This window comes from Pristiophorus japonicus, chromosome 5, assembly GCF_044704955.1.
Source record: "Pristiophorus japonicus isolate sPriJap1 chromosome 5, sPriJap1.hap1, whole genome shotgun sequence".
Classification (NCBI taxonomy): domain Eukaryota; kingdom Metazoa; phylum Chordata; class Chondrichthyes; family Pristiophoridae; genus Pristiophorus; species Pristiophorus japonicus.
The window spans coordinates 97,321,619-97,345,069 of NC_091981.1; the positions used below are offsets into that span (position 1 = coordinate 97,321,619).

A 23,451-nucleotide genomic window follows, 5' to 3' on the forward strand; every position below is an offset into this window, starting at 1 on the left:
TTAAAAAGTGGGGTTACATTGGCTACCCTCCACTCGATAGGAACTGATCCAGAGCCAATGGAATCTTGGAAAATGACTGTCAATGCATCCGCTATTTCCAAGGCCACCTCCTTAAGTACTCTGGGATGCAGTCCATCAAGCCTTGGGGATTTATCGGCCTTCAATCCCATCAATTTCCCCAACACAATTTCCCGACTAATAAAGATTTCCCTCAGTTCCTCCTCCTTACTAGACCCTCTGACCCCTTTTATATCTGGAAGGTTGTTTGTGTCCTCCTTAGTGAATACCGAACCAAAGTACTTGTTCAATTGGTCTGCCATTTCTTTGTTCCCCGTTATGACTTCCCCTGATTCTGACTGCAGGGGACCTACGTTTGTCTTTACTAACCTTTTTCTCTTTACATACCTATAGAAACTTTTGCAATCCGCCTTAATGTTCCCTGCAAGCTTCTTCTCGTACTCCATTTTCCCTGCCCTAATCAAACCCTTTGTCCTCCTCTGCTGAGTTCTAAATTTCTCCCAGTCCCCGGGTTCACTGCTATTTCTGGCCAATTTGTATGCCACTTCCTTGGCTTTAATACTATCCCTGATTTCCCTTGATAGCCACGGTTGAACCACCTTCCCTTTTTTATTTTTACGCCAGACAGGAATGTACAATTGTTGTACTTCATCCATGCGGTCTCTAAATGTCTGCCATTGCCCATCCACAGTCAACCCCTTAAGTATCATTAGCCAATCTATCTTAGCCAATTCATGCCTCATACCTTCAAAGTTACCCTTCTTTAAGTTCTGGACCATGGTTTCTGAATTAACTGTTTCATTCTCCATCCTAATGCAGAATTCCACCATATTATGGTCACTCTTCCCCAAGGGGCCTCGCACAATGAGATTGCTAATTAATCCTCTCTCATTACACAACACCCAGTCTAAGATGGCCTCCCCCCTAGTTGGTTCCTCGACATATTGGTCTAGAAAACCATCCCTTATGCACTCTAGGAAATCCTCCTCCACCGTATTGCTTCCAGTTTGGCTAGCCCAATCTATGTGCATATTAAAGTCACCCATTATAACTGCTGCACCTTTATTGCATGCACCCCTAATTTCCTGTTTGATGCCCTCCCCAACATCACTACTACTGTTTGGAGGTCTGTACACAACTCCCACTAACGTTTTTTGCCCTTTGGTGTTCTGCAGCTCTACCCATATAGATTCCACATCATCCAAGCTAATGTCTTTCCTAACTATTGCATTAATCTCCTCTTTAACCAGCAATGCTACCCCACCTCCTTTTCCTTTTATTCTATCCTTCCTGAATGTTGAATACCCCTGGATGTTGAGTTCCCAGCCCTGATCATCCTGGATGATCATCCTGGATTACGTCTCCGTAATCCCAATCACATCATATTTGTTAACATCTATTTGCACAGTTAATTCATCCACCTTATTGCGGATACTCCTTGCATTAAGACACAAAGCCTTTAGGCTTGTTTTTTTTAACACCCTTTGTCCTTTTAGAATTTTGCTGTACAGTGGCCCTTTTTGTTCTTTGCCTTGGGTTTCTCTGCCCTCCACTTTTCCTCATCTCCTTTCTGTCTTTTGCTTTTGCCTCCTTTTTGTCTCCCTCTGTCTCCCTGCATTGGTTCCCATCCCCCTGCCATATTTGTTTAACTCCTCCCCAACAGCACTAGCAAACACTCCCCCTAGGACATTGGTTCCGGTCCTGCCCAGGTGCAGACCGTCCGGTTTGTACTGGTCCCACCTCCCCCAGAACCGGTTCCAATGCCCGAGGAATTTGAATCCCTCCCTGCTGCACCACTGCTCAAGCCACGTATTCATCTGCGCTATCCTGCGATTCCTACTCTGACTAGCACGTGGCACTGGTAGCAATCCCGAGATTACTACTTTTGAGGTCCTACTTTTTAATTTAGCTCCTAGCTCCTTAAATTCGTTTCGTAGGACCTCATCCCTTTTTTTACCTATGTCGTTGGTACCAATGTGCACCACGTCAACTGGCTGTTCTCCCTCCCATTTCAGAATGTCCTGAAAGATGTGATTGTACTAGAGAGGGGACAGAGGAGATTTACGAAGATTCTCCTGGACTGGAAAATTTTAGCTATGTGTAAAGATTGGATAGGCTGGGTTTGTTTTCTTTGGAACAGAGGAGGCTGAGGGGAGACCTTATTGAGGTGTATTAAATTATGAGGGGATAGATAGAGTGGATAGGAAGGATCTATTTCTTTTAGCAGAGGGGTCAACAACCAGGAGGCGTCGATTTAAAGTAATTGGTAGGAGGTTTAGAGGGGATTTGAGGGGAAATTTCTTCACCGAGAGGGTGCTGGGGGTCTGGAACTCACTGCCTGAAAAGGTGGTAGAGGCAGAAACCCTCACCACATTTAAAAAGTACTTGAATGTGCACTTGAAGTGCCATAACCTTCAGGGCTACGGACCAAGAGCTGGAAAGTGGGATAAGGCTGGATAGCTCTTTGTCGGCCGGCGGGGAAACGAAAGGCCAAAATGGCCTCCTTCCATGCAGTAAATTTCTATGATTTCTATGATTAACATGACTCTTGTGCCATTTGTGTTTTCAACCTGTGCCTGAGCCCCCCCCCCCCCAACCCAGTCTGCAGGGAGAAGAAATGGGGGAGAAGGATGAGGTGGAGGTGGAGGAGGACGATTCAAGCACCGCATCACAGCTTCTCATACTCGCACGCACCAGCTCAGATACTGGGAGTACACGGTCATTGCAGTTGAGCTTAGGAGAGGGGTTGGCGCTGGATGATGTACTGGGGCTTAGCGGGCTGCAGCAGGGTCAATGGGTAAGGCAAGCTCAGGAGCCAGCTCCCCGGAGGGCGAGATCGCGCGCGAGTTCTACTCCACAGGATTCAAATGAGGACCTTGTTGGGGAGACGTTTGAACAAAGGGTGATGGTCTTGCACTCCGACATGGCAATGGCAAGGGTGCCCGACAGCCTCTTGCAAGTGGTAAGGAGCGTGGAGGAGTCCACCTTCTGCATTGTAGCCAGCTCTGCACACACCATCGAGCCCATCATTGCCAGTGTGCAGATGATGGTGGATTCCCAGGCGGAATTTGCAGATCCAGACCTCATGAGGTGTCTCATGGCTGATGTGACTGCTTCTATTGGGGCACAGGCGGAAGTAACGCAATGTCTTGCTGCTGCAATAGAGTCAATGGTTGCTCGCATGGATGCTCAGACTGCTCTCATGCAGTCTCAACATGATGCCATGCAACGTCTTGGTGATGTCATGCAGTCTCAGCTGCATGTCATGCAAGTGCTAATTGCTGCCATCGCCACTGGATCTATCATGGTCCACCGGGGATTACATGGTGCTGCAGCGACCACCAATCTCTGCCCCATCAGATTGGTGCGAACACTGAGGTACACCCTCGGTGGAGTGGCACTGGGTCAGTGGAGCAGGAACCTGCTGTCCTCTCTCAGGATAACAGCATTTCTGATCCCACCACTGCCACTCCATCATTGCAACTATCCACGCCGGTCACTCAGCCAGCCCAGACTGTCGGCGCTTCAGTCTTAGCTGGGTCTTTCAGTGCCCCGGCATTGACTTTTTTGAGGCACTGCTTCTGCTGCAGTCGCCTCTTTGGGGCTATGTTAATGTCAATGATGGAACGAATTAGGCAGTGGTCCATCCAGCAGTCATCCGTTCCTGTCATGGCATGGGTAATGTGCACATCCTTGCGATCCCTGGCTCGGACGATGACATAGTCGAGCAGGTGCCAGTGCTTGGAGCGAGGGGATTGCCACAATGCCTTGTATTTGTCCCTTTGGCGGAGCAAGGTGTTGGTGATGACAAGGTCATGTTCCAGACATTTTGTCAGGAGTAGGGTACCGCTGGAATTGGTTTTCCCTACCCCCTCTCTGCCGATCCACCTCCCCCCAGAGGGCTGTGTCCTTGCCGATCCTGGCGTTGAAGTCACCAAGGGGGATCAACTTGTCATCGGCAGGGACACTGGACATGGATTTTGAGAGGCTGGAGTAAAAACCCTCTTTGGCCTCATCTGCCACATCGAGTGTTGGGGCGTATGCACTGATGACTGTGGCGCATTCGTTCCAAGATAGAGTGAGTCGGAGAATCATGAGACGTTCGTTAACCCTGCAGGGAGAGTCTTTGAGGCGGTCGGCCAGCTAGTTTTTGAAAGCGAAACCGACTCCGTGGATGTGGCATTCATCCTCTGGTTTCGCTTTGCAGAAGAAGGTGTAACCTCCACCTTGTTCCTTGAGCTGGCCTTCCCCTGCCCGCCAGGTCTTACTTAGGGCGGCGATGTCGACATCGAAGCATCTAAGTTCCCGGGCAAGTTTGGCAGTGTGGCGTTCCGGCCTGTCACTGTTGGTGTTGTCCATGAGAGTCCTGACGTTCCAGGTCCCGAAGTTCATGTTAAAGGAGTGGAAGATGCCTGTGCATGAGTTCTTTTAACGCGGAGTGGCCATCGCACACCGGCTACCACACGGGCTTAGCTGAGCAAGGTCTTGATCCAAGATGACTGGAGACCAGGCACGGTTGTATGAGCCAAGTTGCCTACAGCAAGATGTTGGCCGCAAGTTCGCCGTTGAGTAGCGCCCTTCATTGAGATGGGAGGTGGTCCTAGGCTAGGTTGGGGGCAGGCATTGGGAGGGTCAATGGTCCACTGGTGTTCAGAGTGGACAGTCAAGGCGGTCACAGCCATTGTGCTTAAGGAGAAGATGCCAGGTCATCAATGAAGGAGAGGTTCAGTCATCACTGAAGGGGAGGAGGCCCAGCTGTCGTCGCCGAAGGGGAGAAGGCACGTTCGCCGTTGAGGAGGAGAGGCCCAGCTGCCATTGTTGAAGGAGGGGAGGAGACCCGATCGCTGTTGGAGGGGAGGAGGCCTGATCGCCTGGTCGGTGGCTCACCTGGCTCACTGGGCGTTATCGAGGATCAGGGATGGGGTGGGGCAGCTGAGTCAGCCAAGTCCAAGGAGGAGGTCGCTGAAGGAGGGAAGAGGTCCAGGTCCAGGAAGAGGAGGTCGCCGCTGCTGGAGGCTCAGTTGCCGTTGGTTGGAGGATAGTCCGGTCATCGTCGTCGATGGGTGGAGGTAGGCACAAATTTCTGGAATTTCGGGTTTCGGGTTTTAAGTAAAGAAATGCACCCTCTATTAGGGTCTATTAGATTGGGCTAACCAAAGTGGTACTAATACTGTGGAGGAGGATTTCCTGGAGTGTATAAGGAATGGTTTACTAGACCAATATGTCGAGGAACCAACTAGAGAGCAGGCCATCCTAGACTGGGTTTTGTGTAATGAGAGAAGATTAATTAGCAATTTTGTCGTGCGAGACCCCTTAGGGAAGAGTGACCATAATATGATAGAATTCTTCATTAAAATGGAGAGTGACACAGTTAATTCAGAGACTAGGGTCCTGACCTTAAAGAAAGATAACTTTGATGGTATGAGACATGAATTGGCTAGGATAGACTGGCGAATGATACTTAAAGGGTTGACGGTGGATAGGCAATGGCAGACATTTAAAGATCACATGGATGAACGTCAACAATTGTACATCCCCTGTCTGGTTCAACCATGGCTAACAAAAGAAATTAAGGATAGTGTTAAATCGAAGGAAGAGGCATATAAATTGGCCAGAAAAAGCAACAAACCTGAGGACTGGGAGAAATTTAGAATTCAGCAGAGGAGGACTAAGGGTTTAGTTAGGAGAGAGAAAATAGAGTATGAGAATAAGCTTGCAGGGAACATAAAAACTGACTGCAAAAGCTTCCATAGATATGTGAAGAGAAAAGGATTAGTGAAGACTAACGTAGGTCCCTTGCAGTCAAAATCAGGTGAATTCATAATGGGGAACAAGGAAATGGCGAACCAATTCAATAAATACTTTGGTTCTGTCTTCACTAATGAAGACACAAATAACCTCCCGAAAATACTGGGGTACCGAGAGTCTAGCGTAGTGGTTCTCAACCGGTGTTACGTGGCACATTGGTGTGCCGTGAACCCGTCACAGGTGTGCTGCCAAATTGTGTAAAAGTATGATGGACTTTAGCTGATTTCACAATGAAACACATTCTGAAACAGAAGGGGAGAGGGAGAAAGACAGACAGACACATATGGCATCTATATGTATGACGACATTGCTGTAGTAAACATTGCCAATATTGACAAATAACTATCTACTTATCTCTACTATTATCAAAAAAACTATGTTCTAGAGTTGTACAAGTAATAATGCAAGAGACAACACACACAAACAATTTAAATGTCCGTACTCAGAACAAAATCCTTTGGCAAAATTTGTTTCCTTTGAGTATTCGACACTCGCCCCACCGACCCTCTCACACTCCCTTACTCCCTCCCAGTACTGATAGAGACGGCTTAAGGCCAAGGTCCAACAAAAAACCCGGGACATAAAGAACAGATCGTGGATGGAGAAAGCACAGCAGCTGGCTGACAGCCAAGATGTGCGAGAATTCTTCACCGCAGTCAAGACCACCTATGGCCTAAACACCCAAGGCCTCACCCCACTGCTGGCCAAGAATGGGGAAACACTCATCAAGGACACTGAGGCAGTCAGGGCCCACTGGAAGGAACACTTTGAAGATCTCCTCAACCGAGACTCTGCCTTTGACTCGCTGTCCTCAACTCCATCCCGTAGCATGCTACCCATCGCCACCTTAGTAAAACTCTAGCCCTGCACAAGGTAGAAAAAGCCATAAGACAGCTTAAGAACAACAAGGCTACGGGAGCAGATGGAATCTCCGCTGAGCCATTGAGGTATGGCAGAGAGGCACTGTTGGCGCGGATACATGACCTCATCTCTCTCATCTGGATGGAGGAGAGCATGCCGGGAGATCTCAGAGATGCAGTGATCGTGGCCATCTTTTAAAAAGGGGACAAGTCCAACTGCGGCAACTACTGAGGAATCTCCCTATCAGCCACTGGGAAAGTCATCGCTAGAGTCCTCCTCAACCGTCTTCTCCCTGTGGCTGAGGAGCTCCTCCTGGAGTCACAGTGCGGATGTTGTCCCCTACGGGGCACAATGGACATGATTTTTACACTGCGACAGCTGCAGGAAAAATGCAGGGAACAGCACCAACCCTTGTACATAGCCTTCTTTGACCTTACAAAGGCCTTTGACACTGTCAACCGCAAGGGTCAATGGAGCGTCCTCCTCTGCTTCGGATGCCCCCAAAAGTTCGCCACCATCATCCGCCTGCTCCACAACGACATGCAGGCCGTGATCCTTGCCAACGGATCCATTACAGACCAATCCACGTCCGGACCGGGGTCAAGCAGGGCTGCGTCATTGCCCCAACCCGCTTCTCAATCTTCCTCGCTGCCGTGCTCCACCTCACCCTCAACAAGTTCCCCACTAGAGTGGTTCTAAACTACAGAATCAGTGAGAACCCGTTCAACCTTCGTCGTCTCCAGGCCAGATCCAAGACCACCCCAAACTCTGTCATCGAGCTACAGTAGGCGGACGACACCTGCGTCTGCACACATACAGAGGCTGAATTCCAAGTCATAGTCAACATATTCACTGAGGCGTACGAAAGCATGGACCTCACATTAAACATCCGTAAGACAAAGGTCCTCCACCAACCTGCCCCCGCTGCACAGCACTGCCCCCCCCCAGTCATAAAGATCCACAGCGTGGCCCTCGACAACGTGGACCATTTCCCATACCACGGGAGCCTCTTATCAACAAGGGCAGACATTGACGACGAGATTCAACACCGCCTCCAGTGCAAAAGTGCAGCCTTTGGTCGCCTGAGCAAAAGAATGTTTGAAGACCAGGCCCTCAAATCTGCCACCAAACTCATGGTCTACAGGGCTGTAGTAATACCCGCCCTCCTGTATGGCTCAGAGACATGGACCATGTACAGTAGACACCTCAAGTCGCTGGAGAAATACCACCAACGATGTCTCTGCAAGGTCCTGCAAATCCCCTGGGAGGACAGACGCACCAACATTAGCGTCCTCGACCAGGCCAACATCCCCAGCATTGAAGCACTGACCACACTCAATCAGCTCCGCTGGGCACGCCACATTGTTCGCATGCCTGATACAAGACTCCCAAAGCAAGCACTACTCGGAACTCCTTCACGGCAAATGTGCCAAAGGTGGGCAGAGGAAACGTTTCAAGGACGCCCTCAAAGCCTCCCTGATAAAGTGCAACATCCCCACTGACACCTGGGAGTCCCTGGGCAAAGCCCGCCCTAAGTGGAGGAAACACATCCGGGAGGGCGCTGAGCCCTTCGAGTCTCATCGTTGAGAGCATGCAGAAATCAAGCGCAGGCAGCGGAAAGAGCATGCGGCAAACCAGTCCCACGCACCCTTTCCCTCAACAACTGTCTGTCCCACCTGAGACAGGGACAGTGGTTCTCGTATTGGACTGTTGAGTCACCTAAGAACTCATTTTTAGAGTGGGAGCAAGTCTTCTTCAATTCCGAGGGACTGCCTAGGATGATGATGATGATGTTATGATGCTTCAGTCTGCAGCCCGGCCTTCCAGGCCCAGAGCTGGATAAGGCCTGAATGATATATGCTACGGTAATGTACTTTTTATACATAAATGCTGATTCTCATCTTTACTGTTTGATGTTGTATCTCATTTCATTTTTGGACATGTGGTATGCAAGGAAGGGCTCATTGATGTGTTTATGCAGGGCACAAAGGAAGTGATAATTGGCGAGGACTTTATTGGAACCGATATCATATGAGATGGACTCGGATCTCTCCTGCAGCATCAGAATGCTGTCGACGCATCCTTTCTGCTGGCTGTGCCTCCTCCTGCAGCTCCTCCTCCTCCTGCTGCTCCTCCTCTTCCTGAGGTGCAGCGTCTATGTCTTTGGGCAAATGGCTATGCCCTTATGATTGCCAGGTTGTGAAGGAATGATGACGAATAGGAACACCAGGTCAGGCGAGTACTGTAGGACTCCTCCTGAGCGTTTAAGAAGGCGGAACCATTGCTTCAGCACTCCAATGGTCTGCTCAATGGTGCTCCTGGTGGCGTCATGACTGTCATTGTAAGACTGCTGAGCAGGAGCGGTGAGGTTGCGGAGGGGAGTCATGAGCCAAGTGCATAGTGGGTAGGACTTATCTCCGAGGAGCCAGCCGGGAGCTGCATTAGGTGGTTGGAACAGAGCTGGCACACCGGTCTGGTGCAGGATGAAGGCATCGTGGCTGCTGCCAGAATAGCGGGCATTAACGGCCAGTATTGTGCATGTGTGGTCGCACACCAACTGGAAGTATCCATTGGCATAAAAATTGAGGGCGATGGTGACCTTCACTGCCACTGAGAGAGCCGTTCTCACCTTTGTTTGAGGTGCAATGTCTGGCTGCAGCAGATGACACAGCTCCGTCACCACGTCTTTTGTAAATCGCAGCCTTTGGACACACTGCTCTTCAGTGAAGTGAATGTAGGAAAACAGTTGGAAAAATAGCCTGGGTACATAAAGCCTTCTATTGGCATGTCTGTGTAAACGTCTTCCTCTGCCCACTTCCTCATGGACCTCTTCATATTGGTCCTCCTGTTGCTACCTCTCTACATCCTCCTGCTGCTGTGCCCATGCCTGCTGCTCTTGTTCCCTTTGCCTCTCCCTTTCCCTTTCCATCTGCTTGTGTCTGTCCCTCTCCCTCATCCTCAGTGCATGGGCCTCCCCATGGTCCTCTCCGTGGGCCTCTCCCAGTGGGAGCCTTTCTCTTTCCCTCTCCCGATGCCTCTGCCTGGCTAAATCATGGCGCCATGAAGTTGGAGGAGGCGGTCCACTGCCAACACTGAGCCCAGGATTGGTAAAGAATGTTGTTGTCTCCAAATGAAACCAGAGGGAGCGATGGAAGCCAAAGTAAACTGAGGGCCAGCAATCAATGATGGTGGTGGCACATGCAAAAAACAAAATAACTGCAACTTGCGGAACAATTTGGCCGACCAAAAGATATCACTGGTGCTGCAGCCCGAGGACTTGCAACCGACAACAAAAGCTGTCGTTCGCATCGGCAAGGGTTAGGTAGAGGGGTGTGGGCCAATTTAACTTTCTGGGGCGGTGACGAGGTGATGCGCATGGTGATGACCTCATTATCTTTGTGCACAGAGGACGCCGGAGCAGGGCGCAAAGCTATAACTCATTCCCGCACCTTTAGGGCCGGGCGAGGTGCTAACTGGCCCTGCGCACAGGGACAATTTTGGCCCCAAAATCTCTGAAATAATTGCAGAAACAGTTATAAATTGTGATAGAGGAAACACGAAAGGGTGAGGTAGACGGGATGAATAGCCTCCCTTATATGTACTTATCTTTCTGCATACAACATTTAATTATTAAAATATGTAGACAAGGAAGGATTATATTCAACATTTTAACATGAAAATGAAATGCATTTTTGTAGCAATTGCTTACTTTTTCCATCAGACTTTCCTGAGCACTAGCCAGAACGCTCACAAACCCATCCAATGAGCTTAGGAAGTCTTGCCGTACAGCGCTTGCCTGAGGACTGCTCAGCTCACCCCAACCATCATTCATCTTCTTCAAAGCAGGAACAAACACTTCTGACAGGAGGTGTTCTACAGCTTTCAGCAACCCATCAGATGCATCAAGGACATTGAAATTTAATTCCTAGGAATTTAACAAAAAGATTTGCCTTAGTCATCAGTATTTAATTGGAGTCTGTAGTTAGTACATTCCTTCAACATATTATACATTGTCATCAAATGCTTTATTCCAGGAATCACACAATCTCATGAGACTGTAGTGTTGAAAAAAGTATTTTAAGATGGTAAATGACATCTAAAAAGACCATTAGGAGCACAAAGATTGCAGCTCTTGAAAACAGGGACTGGAGCACACTTCAATAGTCCAGTGAATAAACGTACTCTGTGACATGGTACTGACATATACAGAGCTGAAAATCAGTTTTAGTGATATTGGTCCAAGGATAAATATTAGACAGGATACCAGAAGAACTTTCCTGTTCTTCCAATAGTGCCAGGGATCTTATACATCCACTTACGACAGCAGACAGGACCTCAGTTTAGCATTACATCCAAAAGATGAAGGAACCAAAATTGCCCCATGTTAATTTTCTGGCCCAGGTCAGTTAACACCTGGGGCCAAAGTCCCATCCCCAGCATAGAATTCTCCTTTGCGCCCCTCAAACAAGACGGAGTGCTGTCTTAGGCGCTCCACCTCATTGGAAGGGTGTTCCTGAGGCATCAGCGCTGCACTGAACAGGAAATATGCCAAGAAGCACTGACACCTCACAGCTACTTTCTTGCCTGCTTGTGTGAAATCACTTTGTTCACAGTACTTGTGCTGAGAGGTTTCTTTTACAACTTTGGAGATGTCATCTACACTTTGGAGGTTTGTACGTCTGACCTGCACTTTGGAGCTCTGATTTACCAGATCAGCATGGATGCCGCTGATGTTGTGTTACTTTGGACCTCAGATGAGGACCAAGATGAATAGCAGCAGCACCAGCAGCAACAGCCTGCTGCTCACAGACCTGTACCTCCACAATAGAAAGGGGATCAGCAGAGAGGGGCAGCTCTCAAGGGGCCATACCTGGCACAGAGGATCTACAGGCAGAGGATAAGCTTCCTCGACATATCGGAACACCAGTGTTTCAGGAGGTTCAGGGTATCGTGTCAGGTGGTGGCAGACTTTTGCAGCTTGTTGGACCAAGACCTGCTACCAAGTGGATCTGGTGGCGATGCTTTACTAGTGGCTGTGATAGTCACCACTGATTATCCTATCCTACATCGCCAATGTTATATATTCTTTCGACATCACTAACAAACACACTGTACAAAATGGCACCAACTGCCATCATGTGACTATACCACATGATCCTTTTATTATCGACAGCAGTAGTTGCATTACCACAGTAGTCCACTAGCTGGAGCAGTAATCCACTCGGGGGAGCTCTATAATTACACTTCTCCCTCCTTAATGAAGAAGTAAACCTAACAAAATAATCATTATACATAACTTGCAATGTTATACACAACAAAAGATATGGGATATTTTTTCATATTTACAAATCAAACTTAACCACTGGTATTCTGTTTTGAAGAGGATACCTTTGCTCTCGAACAGAACTTTCCAAACTTGTTGTCGAACTTAGACTCATTCTAGGCTGAGTCTGAAGAGAGTTTTTCTCCAAGGGTAACCCTTGATCTACATTTGCACTCTCCACAACTTCAGACTGTTTGTCTGCCTGACTTGGACTCGGACTTAAAACTCTGACATTCTAGTACATCTGATGTAGGATTTGCTAAGACTATCGAGTAGTTCTGATGAGTTAGAATCATTCCAACTTTCAACTCCTTCCACATCTGTAGGTAAAATATGATCAATGTGAACAACCTAATCTTTCCATAATCAAACATCTTCATGAGGGCCACATATCTTCACTTTTCTTCCTGGTAATCACTTTAACCATTTATGGTGATGGTTCTTCACTCTAAACTTCTGATTCAATTTCACACTTCTCTCTCTTACTCCACCTCTTTCTGTCTTGATTGTGCCAAGTTTGGCTTTAACAACGTGAACCTGGTTCGTGGTTGTCGTTTGATAAACAATTCTGCTGGTGTTCCATCAGAAGTTGTATGAGGAATATTACGATAAGTAATTAGAACATTTTCCAATATGTGATCCATAGACAACTGCTTATCATGGGCATGTTTTACAATTTGCATTGTACGCTCTGCTGCACCATTTGAAGCAGAGTGGTACGATGGAATCTTGGTATGTTTCACACCATTTCTGGTCATGAAATCTGCAAATTTTTCTGAACAATATTGTGGCCCATTATCAGACACAATTTCTTCTGGGAGGCCATATGAAGGAAACAATCTTCGCAAATTGTCTAGTGTTTTACTTGTTGTTATTTTCCGCATCGGAAACACCTCTACCCACTTCGAATGACTATCCATCACAATGAACAACTGCTGTCCTTCTAGCTCAGCAAAATCTACATGTAATCTTTGCCACACCCTGGGAGGCCATGTCCATGTAATGGTACTGATGGTGGTTTTTTGCTCACCAATTGACATGTTGTACATTGACTAACGATGTACTCTATATCTTTATCTAGACCTGGCCATCATAAGTAACTGCATGCAAAACTCTTGGTCAACCACATTCCCAGGTGCTGATCATGAAGACCTCCGAACAATTTGGATCTGAACTTATTTGGAATAGCTATTCTTGTATCCCACATAATACAATCATTATCCACTGATAATTCATTCCTACGAACGAAGTATCTTCCTCTGATACCTGGTTTGGCCATCCATCTGACGAAGGTCATCGGCCTGAAACGTTAACTCGATTTTTCTCTCCACAGATGCTGCCTGACCAGGTGAGATTTTAGGCATTTTCTGCTTTTATTATAACTTGCTCTATCAATCTCTTCAACTGTGACTGGCAACTCAGCAATGTATGAAAAATAGAACACTTCTTCCCTATTGAGTGTAACTTGTGAAGGGGATGGCAACCTGGATATAGCATCAGCATGACTATGATCAGTTGATCGTCATACTCAATGTCACATGTATATGCTGACAAAATAAAAGCCCATCTTTGCATTCGGGCTGCAGCTAAGGTTGGAACTGGGGACTTTGGGTGGAGGATTGCTGTCAGGAGCTCGTGGTCAGTAACGATGGTAAACTTATGACCATACAAGTATTTGTGGATCTTCTTGACCCCAAAAGTAAATGCCAAAGCTTCTCTTTCGGTCTGTGCATAATTACGCTCACTGGCATTGAGAGTGCGTGAAGAAAAAGCAATTGGTCTCTCCTCCCCACAAATGAGTACATGAGAGATCACTGCCCCAACTCTATATGGAGAAGCATCACATGCTAGCTTGATCTCCTTAGATACATCATAGTGAACTAACGTGGTACTCTCTACGAACTGGCTTTTACACTCCTTGAATGCTGCGTCCACTTCCAATGGACCTGTATTTTCAACAGCTCATTCAGTGGATGTAACACTGTAGCCAAATTTGGTAGGAACTTCCAACAATAGTTCAAAAGACTCAAAAATGATCGAAGTTCAGTGATATTCTTGGGAGTGTGTGCATTTCTGATTGCATCTAGTTTTCCCTTGGTTAGATGTAAACCATCTTTGTCTACTCTGTGCCCTAAGAACTCCACTGAGTTTTGAAATAATTCACACTTGTGAGAAGTCACTCATACTTTGTGCTTCTCTAGCCGTTTGAGCACTTCATTCAATACGTTATTATTGATTTGCTTGTTTGGTGCTGAAATGAGTATGCATCTAAATAACATACTACCCCTTCAATGCTTTGCAAAATCTGGTTCATCACCCCTTGGAATATTGTAGGGGCAGAAGACACTCCAAATGGTAACTATTGATATAGGCCTAGATGAGTATTTATAGTCAAGTATCTAGTTCAAGTTGTAAGTAGGCATTTGTCAGATCTAACTTTGAGAAGAACTGGCCACCTGTCAGCGTTGTGAACAAATCTTCTACATTTGGCAATGTATTGGGTAGATTACCCTCTAGAACTTGGTTTACGGTTATTTTATAATCATCACACAACCTTACCGTACTATCTGACTTAGGTACAACAACAATGGGTGTAGCCCAATTACTCAGATCTGCCTTTGAGATAATGTTCTTAGTCGCTAGTCTTTTGAGTTCTTGCTCAACTTTCTTCTCGAGTGCGTATGGCACGCGACGAGGCTTGCAGTAAACTGATCTTGCGCCCTTCTGTACTCTTGACACTCGCCTTGGAGTCTTGGATAGAACTGCCTGTTTTGCAGAACACCTTCGAATACTGCTTGATGACATCATCTTTCAGTTCAAATCTCCTTTCAACACGATAAATCTCATTCCAATCCAGCTTCAGTGATCCAAACCAATTTCTACCCATCAAGGCAGGCTTGTCTCCTGCCACTACTATGAGAGGCAAGCTCTGAAACTGATCCTTGTATTTCACCGGTATGGTTCACCTGAGTAGCCTCGCAGCTCTATCTTCGATTTCTCCAGTCAAAAATCACGCAAGTTGTTAAAATATAGCAATTCTGGTACTACGCTCACAGATGCACCAGTGTCGATTTCCATGGGTATCCTGGTTCCTGCAATGTCTACAGAAATCCCTTATCCAGAACCACCCCTCGTCCAGAACCATTCCCAGCACCGGGTGGCGTGTGCGCAGAACTCCGACATGAACAAATTGAAGTCCTTCCTCACTGCCGACTCCCGCAATCGCTGTCCTGACCCCGCGATCCACTGCCCCCCCATGATCTCTCTGCCACACTCCAAGCACCAAGCCAGCCAGCCCTGATATCCCGTTGTTCAGTACCTGTACCATCCCATTTAACGTGACCATCCCTTGACCGGAAAAATGCCTTATCCAGAACAGGCCGGGTCCAGAGGGTTCCAGATAAGGGAGATTCAACCTATACTTCGCTAATCGCTGTTAGATACCCTCGTGCTCCTGATGACGTGTATCGCGAAAGAAGACCAGGATGTCGCCGGAGGGTAGCAGGCCCAAGCATCGTTGGAGGGTTGCAGGCCCAAATGTCATCGGAGCTGGTCAAAGGCTCACCGTAGCTGAGATCACCGGAGCAGCTGAGTCGGCCAGTGCAGAGCGAGAATCCAGTTGGGGGGCCCTTGGTAGTAGAGAGGTCGACTTGAAAGGTGAGTCATGATTGGGGGATGGGGGTGGGCAGTGGGCCCTTGCAGCACGGGTTTTAGGGGTAGGAAGGTGCTTTGGGGGGGGTCGAAGTTAGGGCCAGAAGGGGCTTAGACAGTGGGAGGGGAAGGTGGAGGGAAAGAGAGTTGAAGGATGGCAGCAGATGGCCAGAGGGAAGGATTGTTCAGGGAGAGCTCCCTAGGGAGCTGCTATCCCATCCGCCATCTTGGATCAATTCAATGAGGCGTATGAAATCATGGGCCTTACACTAAATATCCGTAAGACAAAGGTCCTCCACCAACCTGACCCCGCCACACAGCATTGCACCCCCCCGTCATCAAGATCCACGGCGCGGCCCTGAAAAACGTGGACCACTTTCCATACCTTGGGAGCCTATTATCAGCAAGGGCAGACATCAATGATGAGGTTTAACGCTGCCTCCAGTGCGCCAGGGCTGCAGTGATACCCGCCCTCCTGTATGGCTCAGTGACGTGGACTATATACAGCAGACACCTCAAATCGCTGGAGAAATACCACCAACGATGTCTCCGCAAGATCCTGCAAATCCCCTGGAAGGACAGACACACCAACGTCAGTGTTCTTGATCAGGCCAACATCCACAGCATCGAAGCACTGACCACACTCGACCAGCTCTGTTGGGTGGGCCACATTGTTTGCATGCCTGACACAAGACTCCCAAAGCAAGCGCTCTACTCGGAACTCTTATACGACAAGCGAGCTCCAGGTGGGCAAAGGAAACGTTTCAAGGACACCCTCAAAGCCTCCTTGATTTAAATGCAACATCCCCACCAACACCTCGGAGTCCCTTGCCAAAGACCACCCTAAGTGGAGGAAGAGCATCCGGAGGGGCGCTGAGCACCTCGAGTCTCGATGCCGAGAGCATGCAGAAAGCAAGAGCAGATAGAAGGAGCATGCGGCAAACCAGACTACCCACCCACCCTTTTTTTCACGACTGTCTGTCCCACCTGTGACAAGACTGTAATTCCCGTATTGGACTGTTCAGTCACCTAAGAACTCACTTTTAGAGTGGAAGCAAGTTTTCCTCGATTTCGAGGGACTGCCTATGATGATGTATCTCTAAAACCTCCTTGTCCTGTTGTTTCTCTTCAATGCTATGTTATCTTTGGCGATTTCTACTTATAGCATTGAACATTGGTTTACTCAGTTGGCATGCCTTTGCAAGATGTCCAGTTTTCTTGCAGAAGAAACACTCTGTCTTCACATATGGACAGCTTTGCGCAATAGAAACATAGAAATATACAGCACAGAAGGAGGCCATTTTAGCCCATCGTGTCCATGCCAGCCGAAAAAGAGCAGCACGGCCCTCGGTCAGCAGCCCTGAAGGTTACATATAAACCTATGAACAATGATGGAAAGGCAAAGAGCACCCGCCTCACACAACTGTGACAGCCCTTATACTGAAACATTCTACACTCCACCCCAACTAGAGCCATGTGATCTCCTGGGAAAAGCAAAAACCAGATAAAAACCCAGGCCAATCTGTTGTCCCAGGCACCGATAGTACCACTTCAATGTGTTGTTACCTTGGCCAGTTGCTGAGGCCTCGGGGCCCAATTGCCTTTTACTTTTAACCTCAGACATCTGACGGCTGGAAATGGCACGAAATTCTCGGGACAACTGGTCAGCCATATCCGTCGACATAGCTTTCTGACAAGCTAAATCAAAAGAAAGTTAGGGGTTGTCAACAACTTCTTCTGATTGCTTCATTTTTCGTCCCACAAACAAAACGGTCACATAATGCTCGGTCCTGAAGGTTTCCGAAATGAATGGATAGTTTTTTTAATGCTACAATGTACTCACTGATGCTCCAGTCAGTTAATTGATTTTGTTTTCCAAAACAATAACTTTCAGCAGTTTCCAGGGACTCAGGACTATAATGCTAATCTCCGTCAGTGGCGTGTCCTTTGGTTTGTCGTGAACAAACAAATATTTCAGGGTTTCATACACCACAAGGCCTGCTTCAGTCAAGAAAATAGCCCATTTTCTTTTTAAAACCTCCCAGTTACAGTTTCCATCGTCGGGGATCTCAACGATACTATTCACAGTGAAAAAGTTTCAAGTCACTCCACATACGCTCTGAAGGTCTCTCAGTCGCAATGGAATACACCTACGCAGCCTATTATTCCCATAGATGTGGCCATCTGGACTCTTCAGTTCAGATGTGCTTGTAATTTACCTTTTTTTAATTTTAACTGTGCTGCAAAAGAAAGAACTTCTCAAAATCTCTCTGTTGGTTGACAGAAACATCCACCAACAAAAATTTCAGCTCGGGAATCTGATTATCCTATCCTACACTGTCAATGTGATATATTCTTACGACATCACTAAAACACTATACAAGATGACGCCGACTGTCGTCATGTGACTATATCACATGCCCTTTTATTATCTGCAGCAGTAGTTGCATTACCAGAGTAGTCCACTAGGTGGAGCAGTAGTCCACGAGGGGAGCTCTATTACAACCACCGCCTTCATCATCTTTGCCTCTGGGTCCTTCCAGCACTCTGCTGAAGTCATTTGCAGGATCCAGCAGGCGACGGCCCACAAATATTTGTTTGACAGGGACGGCAATTATGTACACTTTTCCTGCGATGACGCCAGTCACAATGACTGGCCGCTCGGGTTTGCGACTCTGGCTGGCTTCTCACAGGTGCAGACTGTCATCAACTGCACGCATGTGGCAATTAAGGCACCCCCAGAACATCCAGGAGTGTTCATCAACCGCAAGGGCTTCTACTGCATCAATGTGCAGCTGATGAGCAACCACAAAAAGATGTTTATGCAGGTGTGCGCAAGATTCCTGGGCAGCTGCCATGGTGCTTTCATCCTGTGGCATTCCACCCTCCCTAATCTCTTCGCACCTTGATTTAGACTTACTATCTAGTTGCTCAGAAAGAAGGCATACCCACTTAAAACATGGCTGATGACACCCGTGAGGAACCCTAACAATGAGGCCGAAGAGCGATACAATGAAAGCCATATGAAAACCAGATGTGTCATTGAGCAAGCCATCGGCATGCTGAAGATGTGCTTCAAGTGCCAGAACAGATCTAGAGGCGCCCTACAGTACGCATCAGCCCAGGTCTCCTGAATGGTTGTGGTGTGCTGCACTCTGCACAACACTGAACAACAGCGAGGTTTGGACCTGCAGAAGGAACAAAGCGGAGAGCACAGAGCCTCTTTAGACGATTCCTAGGAAGATGAGGAGGTAGAAGGTGACGCAGGCAATGCACCACCAGTGGTGCACATTACTGCCCGGGATGCCCTCACCATTGCAAGGTTCACTTAGGTTCCACCAGTCTACCTATCTGACAACCACATGCTAAAGCCATTTTCCACCATCTCCCCATCCCAATGACACTAACACAAAACAGTCCTGAAAACAACCAAGTATCCCTTTCACAACCCCCTCTTGCTCAGTTCAATTCATGCCTTAACTATTCATCACAAATGGAAAGGCCACTTTCCAGGCAGCAACCAAAAATAGTCAAATGGGGAAAGTGGCTCAAAAATAACACAGAAACTTACCAATCTAACATTGTGTAAAACGCCCATATGCATACCCTTGCATAACTACAAGTCATTACTCTTCCTCTACCTAGCACTTGTATGTAGTGAAATCCCCGTGGCTTCAGCAGAGGTAGAGGCAGGCTGCTCAATTCCCTGCTCTGACTACTGAGATGCTCTTGGCCGATATCCTCTGTGTTTCGGAGCCTGTGAGGGCCCCGGCAGAGACTGCTCCACCTGCACCTGTGCAGGGGCAGACTCGGGCATTGAGGCATGAGGCAGCATGTGGGGTACTGACTGGGGGAGGGAGCATAGGGCGGGCAATCGGTGAGAAGTGGATGCACTTTGAGCAGAGTCCCCTTTCACCATCATTCCTCTTATGGCCCAGCCACACTTCGATGATAGCAATGAGCTAGAGAGCTCTTTGCTGTAGATCAATGTGGCAATGAGTGGCCAAGGCTAGGGTACTTTCATCCTATTTAAGGTGGCATTCAAAGTGTGTAAGCCATTGGTGAAGGCCTGCATGCACTCATTTGATTGTCACGTTTGATGTTTCATTGCATACTCCTCCAATCACTGTGCAAGAGTGCACAGTGCAGCTGGAATGTCTGCCAGTACATCGCACATTCTCTGATGCTGCTCCAGAAATATCCTGTTTATCAACGGCTTCCGAGATGCAGCATCTGCATACCGCAGAGCAGAGCTTGGAGTGCCCTGCAGCCTCTGATGTGAACTCTTCACTGCTGTCCCTGTCTCCACCATCTGCTCTTCCTCACTTGCGACGTGTGAGTCACCAGGTGAAAACCCAACTATTTGTCAAGTGTGAGTATCTGAATTGGTGCATGATCTGCAGAAGTCCTGTGACGGTGAACCGTCAGAGGGAGTGACCTCCTCTGAGGAGTTGTCATTGACCTCCTGGGGCACCTCCTGTGGGATGTTTGAAGGACCTTGTAATTTATTTGCTTCATGGGTTCTTTACTTAAGAATTCATAGCAACACATTGCTATTAAGAACTACTTGGTTTATTAACAAAGATTTAACAATCACACTACACATAACCAGTTCATTCTCTAGGCTCACAACTGCATACCTCATAGAATCATAAAAGAATTACAACACAGGAGGCCATTTGGCCCATTGTGTCTGTGCCGGTCGAAAAAGAGCAACCCAGCCTAATCCCACCTTCCAGCACTAGGTCCGTAGCCCTGTAGATTACGGCTCTTTAAATGCACATCCAAGTACTTTTTAAATGTGATAAGGCTTTCTGCCTCTATCACCCTTTCAGGTAGCGAGTTCCAGACTCCCACCACCCTCTGGATGAAGGAATGTTTCTTCATCTCCCCTCTAATCCTTCTGCCAACTGCTTTAAATCTATGTCCCCTGGTTATTGACCCTTCTCCTAAGGGAACTAGGTCCTTCTTATTCACTCTATCAAGGCCCCTCATAATTTTATGCACCTCAATTAAATCTCCCCTCAGCTTCCTCTGTTCCAAGGAAAACAACCCAAGCCTACACAATCTTTCCTCATAGCTAAAGTTTTCCAGTCTTGGCAACATCCTCATCAATCTACTCTGTACCCTTTCTAGTGTTCTTTGCTCTCTTCTCTTGCAAGGAGGGTAAGAAGAAATCTATGAGTGAGAGTAATGGCATATGTTGAACAGATGGATGGAGAGCATTTTTTGACTATAAGAGAGAGGTATGACATTGCATAAGGATCAGGGTCAATGTCAGTGGTGGATGGATAGATGGGGATGTGAGAAAGTGCATAGAAAGAAATGGATGAATGTACCTGCAAAGTAAGTTGGTGTGAGGAGTGATGTGCTGAAGTAGGCTTGAGAAGGCAGAGTGAGGGTGTTGGGCTGATACACATCAGGATGTAGGTGAATGTGCCACTGTACTCACTTTGCATGCCCGCTCATGCTAATTGATTGTGAAACCCAGAATTGATATGCTAATTCAGTGGCTGGGTTAAAGAGCCACTGACAGACACTCTGCACTTACTTCCAGGTTTCCTGAGGGCCACTGGACACACCTGCCTACCCCCCAGCACACTGCAAAATTAAAATCCAGCCCTTAGACTCTGTGGGCTTTTAATGAGATTATTCAGCTTCTGCTGGATCATATCATATGGATTTCTGTGTATTCTCAATATAATTGCTATCAAATTATTTTTTATTGGCTCCGAAAGGACACATTACAACAACAACTTGTATTTATATAGCGCCTTTAACGTAGTGAAACATCACAAGGCGCTTCACAGGAGTGTTATGCGATAAAATTTTGATATCGAGTCGCGTAAGTAGAAATTAGCGCAAGTGAAAGAGCAATGTTTTAAGGAGCATCCTGAAGGATGAAAGAGAGATAGAGAGGCGGAGAGGTTTAGGCAGGGAGTTCCAGAGCTTGGGGCCTGGCAACAGAAGGCACGGTCACCAATGGCTGAGCGATTATAATCAGGGATGCTCAGGAGGGTAGAATTAGAGGACCGTAGACATCTCGGGAGGGGAGGGGGGGGGGGGAAAGGTGGTTTGAGGCTGGAGGAGATTACAGAGATAGGGAGGGGTGAGGCCATGGAGGGATTTGAAAATATGGATGAGAATTTTGAAATCGAGGCATTGCTTAACTGGAAGCCAAGAAAGGTCAGCAAGCACAGGGGTGATGGGTCAGTGGGACTTGGTGCGAGTTAGGACACGGGCAGCCGAGTTTTGCATCACCTCTAGTTTACATAGGGTAGAATGTGGGAGGCCAGCCAGGAGTGCATTGGAATAGTCAAATCTAGAGGTAACAAAGGCGGGTTTCAAGGATAGATCCATGGGGGACACCAGAGGTAACGATGCAGGGGTGGGAAGAGAAGCTGTTGCAGGTGATTCTCTGGCTACGATTAGATAGACAAGAATCGAACCAGGCAAGTGCAGTCCCACCCAGCTGGATGGCAGTAGAGAGGCTTTGGAGAAGGATAGACTGGTCAACCGTGTCAAAGGCTGCAGACAAGTCAAGAAGGACGAGGAGGGATAGTTGCCTTTGTCACAGTCACAAAGGATGTCATTTGTGACTTTGATGAGAGCTGTTTCTGAACTGTCGCAGGCGCGGAGACCAGATTGGAGGGATTCAAACATGGAATTGCAAGAAAGATGGGCACGGATTTGGGAGGCGACAACACGTTCAAGGAATTTGCAGAGGAAAGGGAGGTTGGAGATGGGGTGGTAGTTTGCAACGACAGAGGGATCGAGGGTTGGTTTTTTGAGGTGAGGAGTGATGTCGGCAAATTTGAGGGAGAGGGGGACAGTACCTGTGGAGAGCGAACAGTTAACAATGTCAGCTAACATGGGAGCCAGAAAAGGAAGTTGGGTGGTCAGCAGTTTGGTGAGAAAAGGGTCAAGGGAGCAGGGAGTGGGTCTCATGGACCAGGATGAGTTTGGAAAGGTCATGAGGGGATTTCGGAGAGAAACTGGAGAAAGATTTGAGGTCGGGGCTAGGGCAGAGGGCTTCGTTAGAGGAAGTTTGGCTCGGTGGGCTAGGGAAAGGAAGGGAAGAGGCAAAGGCAGCCGAACAGATGGTCTCAATTTTAGAGACAAAGAAGTCTATGAACTCCTCACACATATTGTCAGAGGTGACCAAGGAGACTGGGGAGAGGGGTTTAAAAAGACGGTTAGCAGTGGACAATGGAAGGCAGGGTTTATCTTTACATTCCAGAATGATTCTGGAATAGTAAGCGATTTTGGCAGATGATAGTAGGACCCGATAGTGCTTTATGTGGTCCAACCAGATCTGGCGGTGAATGGCTAAACCAGTTGTCCGCCATATCCGTTCAAGTCTATGTCCCTAGGACTTAAGGGAGTGAAAATCAGGGCTGTACCAGGGGGAATGGCCAGGATGAGAGAGAGTAATTGTTTTAACAGGGACTAGACCATCAAAGGTGGTGGTGAGGGTGTGATTGAGCAGATCGGTAGCTGCAGACATGTCATGGTGAATGGAGGGCCAAAGACTGGACAGTTGAGAGTTGATGTATACTTGTATGAGAGTTGGAAGAGAGTTTTTTCCAGGGGCGGACACAGAAGGAGGTAGGGTTGTGGGGGGGATGTTGATGGAGAGCGATACGAGGAAGTGGGCAGAGATGGCCTTATCTGTGATTGACATGCTGGGAGTAGCGAAGCCACAAGAGGTGGCAAGGTCAAGGGGCTGGCCGTGAATATGGTTTGGGGAGTTTACATGAAGGGTTTACGTTACTATCATGTGGCATAAG

At 47.6% G+C, this 23,451-nt stretch overlaps 1 protein-coding gene across 1 annotated transcript in view; it reads right to left on the reverse strand.

The window, feature by feature from the left end:
• The window catches only part of dnah5 (dynein, axonemal, heavy chain 5), a 457,249-nt gene that overhangs the window by 426,332 nt on the left and 7,466 nt on the right, over positions 1-23,451 (reverse strand). The window contains 1 exon segment of the mRNA XM_070880791.1: positions 10,397-10,612. Coding sequence (XP_070736892.1) covers positions 10,397-10,612 — 216 coding nt within the window.